This window comes from Plasmodium gaboni, chromosome 6, assembly GCF_001602025.1.
Source record: "Plasmodium gaboni strain SY75 chromosome 6, whole genome shotgun sequence".
In the NCBI taxonomy this organism is placed as follows: domain Eukaryota; phylum Apicomplexa; class Aconoidasida; order Haemosporida; family Plasmodiidae; genus Plasmodium; species Plasmodium gaboni.
In genome coordinates this window covers 443,277-450,718 of record NC_031486.1, presented here as the reverse complement: position 1 = coordinate 450,718, position 7,442 = coordinate 443,277, and the positions used below count along the sequence as shown (strand labels likewise).

The following is a 7,442-nucleotide window of genomic DNA, read 5'->3' as shown; positions in this document are numbered from 1 at the left end:
AAAAAAAGAAAAGAAAGAATATATTTCTTTTTATTATGTTCTTTTTTTTTTACCAGCATCATTTATATACAGTTGATTGTATTAATTAACACCATTAAGAAAATATAAGAATAGAACATTAAGAGAAAATAAAAAAAAAAAAAATATCTATATATATATATATATATATTTATTTATTTATTTATATGTGTTCACCATCCTGTGTAGTCACATACATATGTCGTTATGATGTAATCCTATTTATTCTTTAAAATACATCAGAAGTTATTTTAATTTTACATTAAAAAAAAAAAAAAAAAAAAAAAAAAAAACACATTAATTGGATATAACTGTATTTATAATAATATGTATTTTGCCTTTTTATTGTTCTTTTGAGAATAACAAATATATATATATATATATATATATATATATATATATATTATATATATATTTTTTTTTTTTTTTTTAATCTGCTTCTTATTTTATTATAAATAAATAAAATCTTCTTATAATGTAACATATTATTATGACATTCTGTTTGTAATATTATAAAAAATAAAAAATATAAATAAATAAATAAATATATATATATATATATATATATATATATATATTATATATATGTTAATGTTTATATTTGTATATATTATTTAAAGGCTTAATAAATATTAAATAAACTATTTTATCAAACATTAACAAAATGAACAATTAATATAAAATATATATATATATATATATATATATATATATATATATATATTATATTATATATATATTTACAACAATGTTCTTATTCCTTTTTATTTTTATTTGAATTTTTTATTTTATTTATATATAATATATAGGGTTATATTTTGTCAATCCAGCTCGTTCTCTAACAAAATAAATAAATAAATAAAACAAATAACAAAAAAACAAATCCTTATTATGTATATATAACATTTATTTGTAAAATGAATTAATTGTCATATATATTTACATATATATATATATATATATATATATATTTTTTTTTTTTTTTTTTTTTTTTTTATTTATTTGTTTAATAAGATGGATTCTTTAAAGATTAACATTAAAATCCCCCTTCTTGAGAAAGCAGCCTCAAATGTGAAAGACATAATATCTCATTTAAAATTGAACGATGGAATATATTTTGATAAGAATAAATATGATGAGAACGAAATAATTATGAATTTAGAATGTACTAATATATATAAAAAGATCGAAACAATGAAACATATCCTGATTGCTCATATTTTAAAAATTGATGTATCCAATTTATTTTTTGATGTATTAAAAAATATATCTATTAATAATTTAACACTTAAAAAATTAATATATAATTATTTAATATTATATGCAGAAGGAAATGAAGATTTAACCATTTTAACTATAAATTCTTTTAAAAATGATTTAAATAATAATAACTATCAAATAAGAGCATCAGCATTAAAAGCTATGGCATCTATAAAATCTTTAGATATGATCAATATAATTATTAATTCTTTAAAAAAACTATCTAAAGATAAATCACCTTATGTTAGAAAAACATGTGCAGATGTTATACCTTCTATATATAATATTGATAAAGATCAATTTTTGTTTTTAAGAAATATACTTTTAGATTTATTAAATGATCAAGATGTTATAGTGCTCTCATCAGCAGTCATGTCGTTTAATTGTTTGTGTATATATAATCACACAGAACACAACAATAAAATAAAAATTAATAATAAAAATAAAAATAATGGTGATGGTCATGGTGATGGTCATGGTGATGATAATTATTGCTATCATTTCAATGTTCAAGATTCTAATAATTTTAAACCAAACATTTATAAATGTCTACCGTCAAATGATTTGAATTATCTAGATAAAAACAATTCAGTCTCTTATGATTTATCTTATCTCTCATCATATGAACATTTTTGTCATGTTAATTCGATGGAAAGACAAAGAGACAAATTTATTGAACAAAATGATAACATGTTAGAAAAAAGAGAATCAAAAACGCAAACGGATGAATATATTTTAATGTATACTGATCAGAATAATAATGAAAATGAAATTGAAATTGAAAAAAATAATAATAATATTAGAGATAAAAATGTCCATATTAATGATAACAATATATTTATTAATGACAACCATGTTGATTCAATAAAAAATGTGGAGACGCCTAATATATATGTAAACCTTAAACCTTCAGAACATTCAGAAGATCCTTCAAGCTATAAAGAAAAAAATGAAATATATAATTCATTAGCATGCCTACATCCATATTATTACAAGTTATGTTCTTATTTATTATTGTTTCATCCATTCCATCAAATATATCTTATGGATCTTTTATTACGCTACTGTAAAATGTTTTATAAAGACCCACTTAATAATAAAAAAATTAATTTAAAAAATAAAATAAAAAAAGAAAATAATTATATATACTCTAATGGTAGCTTTATAAATAAATCAAGTTGTTATCTTCATAATATTGATGAAGACGATTTTTCTTCATATGATATAGATATAGAAATATTTATAGATAAATTAATAATATTATTATCATCTAATAGTTATAGTGTTATTTTAATGTGTATTTCTTCTTTATATCATTTAACAAATTTTATGTATAAAGAATATATAATAGATTCTATAATTAATACTTTATTTAGATGTACTATAGAAAAAAATGAAGATATGTATGAAATATTTTTAAAAAGTGTAAAAAATATTATTATATATTTAAAAGATTATTTTATAAAATACTTATCTTTTTTTTATATCAAACCTGAAGATAATAATATTATAAAATCGATAAAAATAGATCTATTATATGTATTACAAAATGATTATAATAAAATTATTATATTAGATGAATTTTTATATCTTTTATATATTCCTGGTATATCTGAAGATATTATTAAAAAACTATTTTCATATATAACATCTATAGCTCTAACAAATTCTATATGCTTATCAAACGTTATGCAACATATTATAGTTATGTTGAATTCAAATATTAAATTATATTCTTATCAATCTATATTATCCTTAAGAAAGTTATTACGACAAAGTCATCACAATCAAATTGTTCAGATTCTTTTTTTTTTGTGTAAAATATTTTTATCTATTCAATTAGAAGAAGTCAAAATATCAATCCTTTGCACTCTTACGAATTATCAAAAATATATTGATCCTTTATTATTATATGATATATCTCGCATATTACTAAAATTTTTTCATACTTCAACAAAAATTATGAAAATACATATAATTCATTTTGTCTTCAAAGTCTGGATATATCAGTATGCTTCTCTCATAATACAATCAAATGAAAATCTTGACAATCAAACAAATAATATCACACATAGTGATATTTCTACTACTAATGATATTCCTTTAAATAAAAAAATACATATCAACCAAGCTGAAGCTCAAATGGAAACATCCACAGAAAATTTAGAAGGAAAACATTTCGAATGTGACAAAAATGACGATGTCAAAAAATATGCATGTCAAAATGATGATGTCAAAAAATATGCATGTCAAAATGATGATGTCAAAAAATATGAATGTCAAAATGATGATGTCAAAAAATATGCATGTCAAAATGATGATGTCAAAAAATATGCATATCAAAATGATGATGTCACAAAGGATCAAATAAATAATGGTCAGGAAAATAATAAAATAGATCCTACAAATTTGACGACCACCCCTACCAACAACAACAACAACAACAACAATAATAATAATAATAATATTAATAATTATATTTATGATCATACATTAAACAACTCATTTTGTAGAAACGAAAAATTTAATAAACACCACATTTCTTTATTAAAAAAACATTTTGAAAATTATGAAAAATTATGTAAACAAACCTTTATGCTAGCACTGGAAGATCAACATTTTAATGTTCAAGATACTAGTAAGACTTATATTAATATCTTCTTAAGATTAAAAGAATTAAGTGTTGAAAAAAATATTTCTTTAAATATATTACAACGAAATTTTTTTAATGAGCATCTAGATATTTATTCTCTTCCTTTATATTACTTAAAATGTTTTTATAGAAATAATGACAATATTATTTGTTCAAAATCTTTACAAGAAAATGAAAAGAATTGCAGTTCAAACGTGCATAGTTATGAAACAAAATCAAGTGATCATAATATAAAAGTGGGTGATAATATCATAAAAACAAATTCTGATAAAATAAATGAAAAATATGACGACTTAAAAAATTCATCATGTGAAGAAAATAATTCAAATCATTTTGACTATATAAAAAATTCATTTTTATTTCAACTAAATACTGTATCTAATATATTAAATAAAAAAATTTCATCATATGTAGAATTACCTGACTTTGCATGTGATGACCTACCAAAAATTGAACACATTAATAAAAATGAAAAAAAAGAAAATATTACTAGCATTTCTTCAAAAGATATACAAAGAAATAACACGTATAATAAATTCATCAATGAACGTATTTTTACAAATATGGATGATTTTTATAAAGAACAAAATTTTCATACAAGTCACCAAACAAATAAAAATTATTCAGAAAAATCTATGCTATTTAATAAAGGCACAAAAATTCAAGGTGAAGATGAAGAATCTGAAGATGAAAATGAAAATGAAGAAACAAATGAAAAAATAAATGAAAAAATAAATGAAAACACAAATGAAGATGAAAATAAAAATAAACATCAAACATTTTGTAATAATTCAAATAATCAATCCACAAATATTAATAATACTTCTCATTTCAAACATGAAAAAGTAATTGATGAACAAATGGATGATATAGAAAAATTCTTTTTTAGTGACGAAAATTAAAAAAAAATGAAAAATGAAAAAGTACTAAGTTATTATAGTAGAATGAATAAATATTTATATATATATGTTAATTTTTTTATTTTATTTTTTGAATGATGAAAATCTTTTTTTTTTTTTTTTCTTTTCTTTTCTTTTCTTTTTTCTTTTTTCTTTTTTTTTTTTTTTTCCTGAACAGTTCATAATTTTTTATGTAAAAAAATATAAAAATATATGAACAAGTAAGGTAAAAAAAAATAAAGAAATGAAGAAAGGATAAGACAAAAGTAATTATATTGTATCTATAATATTTATGTTATTCCTAGATATTACATATATATATTTTTTTCGTATTATTAAATATATATGTATATATTTTTATTTATTTTTAAAGATAGTTTATTTAATTACTAAAAAAAAAAAAAAAAAAAAAAACAAGTTGTAAATGTTTTGTTATACCCATTTGGTTAAAAAAAAAAAATAATAAATAAATACAAAAATAATATATATATATATATATATATATATATACATTTGCATGTTTTAATACTATTATTTGATCGAATAATATATATTTATTTTTATTTTTTATACAAATTTATAATAATAAACCTACTGCTCTTGCTCCTTCGGCTAGAGCCTCCACTTTTCCAGCATATGGATGTCTAGCTCGATCAAAGCGTACTTTAAATATTCCTTTATTTAAAGCTTTTTTCCCTATAATTTTACCAATTTCCCAAGCCGATTTAATAGTTCTTCCATTGTTTATAATACGGTTTGTTGCTTTTCTTCTGTATGTTCCTAATATTTTAGAAAGTGTAGCATCTCTTGAGCATGTTGAACATAATACATATTTTTTATAATCATCAATTATTGAAGCATATATATGATTATTTGTATTTCTCACTCTAAGCCGTGGCACTCTTTTTCCTTCTCTTATTTCTTTATCGACATTTGAACATTCATTCTCATCTGAATTTTTTTCAACTTTCTCAACCTTCTCTTTTAATAAACATTCCAAAATTTTCTAAAAGGATAAAATAAAATATACACATTTATTAATATAAATATATATATATATATATATATATATATATATATATATATATATAATATTACACTTGTGGGTCTTTTTCTTTTCTTCTCCTTGAGGTCTTTATTCGCTCTAGTTGCTACTTGTTCAGGTGTATTCTTCTTTTTGTTTTTTTTTTCAGAGTATAATAAAAAATTCGGCCTATACAAAATTCTCTTGTTAATTATGAAATTTTCTATTACACCAAGAAAAATAAAAATTATTGAAAATATTATGAACGATATGTACATATTAAAAATGTACAGTATGGAATTTATACAAAAAAATAAAAAATAACAATAAAAAATAAAAAATAAAAATAAAAAATAAAAATAAAAAATAAAAATAAAAAAAGGAACCAAATAAGTTTTAATGTATTTATAATATATTAAAAAAAACATACACTTGTATATATTATATATATATTATATCCATATATAATAATAATAATGCTTAAATGGATAAAACGGTATATATATATAAATATATATATATATATATTATATATATATTTTTTCTTATTTTTAAATTATTTTCAAGAAAAAAAAAAATATTATATATATATATATATATATATATATATATATTCATATTTATAATATTTCATAATTTTAAGAATATATAAATAATAATCAAAAATATATATTGTACTAATAATTATGTGTTTAATAAAATTATAAGGCACATAAATTTTTTATGCACATATTATATAATATATAAATAAATATTTATATATATACATATAATATTTCCCTTATTGTTGTTTATTTATTTTATCAAACTGTGCTAATGTTTTGAACATTAGCTTTTAAGAAGAGCAAAAAAATATATATATTAAAATATTTATATAACATATACCCAATGAATTTAAGAAAATATAAAAATGAAAACTAGAAAGTATATATTATATATTTAAAGGGAACAAGTTATCCATATAATGCAAAGGTTATATATATATATATATATATATTTTTTTTTTTTTTTGTAAATTATTATGTCCTCATATATGCTTTATTAGATTTATTCATTTGAGGTGTCATATATATTTTTTAAAAATCTCTTATATGACAATATATGGATATATATTATATAACCATCAAAAAAATGTAGATATATTTCTTGTTATCTAAATTTTTTTTTTTTTTTTAAAATAATGGAGAAATGAATATAATTTTTGTTAATCATATATAAATAATTAAAACAAATTTAAACTATAACAGTTTTATGAATATATTTTATAAAAAAAAGAAAGAAAAGAAGGGAGAAAACATAATACCAGATATTAGATATATATATCATGATTTGTTACAAAATATTTTCTATTTAGTATTTTTTTTTTTTTTTTACCTCCTTCATTCAATGTTAATATATACACACAATATGTATTACTTTGCCTTATGGTTGTATTATAATTTTATATCTTTTGAAATATGAAGGGTATGGTAATAATTATATTATTACTTTTATTTTTATCTGTTCCATGAAATATAAAAAATGTGATATATGAACTTATAATTATATGGGTGTTCATATATCATTTTTTTCTTTTTTTTCTTTTTTT

General features: G+C 18.7%; 2 protein-coding genes across 2 annotated transcripts; one reads left to right on the top strand and one right to left on the bottom strand.

The window, feature by feature from the left end:
* Positions 1 to 1,032: 1,032 nt before the first annotated feature.
* Positions 1,033 to 4,833, top strand: PGSY75_0613500 (putative AP-3 complex subunit beta; the record flags this gene model as incomplete). Its single annotated transcript, XM_018784716.1, has 1 exon — positions 1,033 to 4,833. The coding sequence occupies one exon, from the start codon at positions 1,033 to 1,035 to the stop codon at positions 4,831 to 4,833; it is 3,801 nt and encodes a 1,266-aa protein (XP_018642770.1).
* A 574-nt stretch (positions 4,834 to 5,407) lies between these two features.
* PGSY75_0613400 (putative apicoplast ribosomal protein L18 precursor) lies at positions 5,408 to 6,132 on the bottom strand (the record flags this gene model as incomplete). Its single annotated transcript, XM_018784715.1, has 2 exons — positions 5,408 to 5,836; positions 5,929 to 6,132. 2 exons carry the CDS (start codon positions 6,130 to 6,132, stop codon positions 5,408 to 5,410), a joined length of 633 nt encoding a protein of 210 aa, XP_018642769.1.
* Positions 6,133 to 7,442: the final 1,310 nt, after the last annotated feature.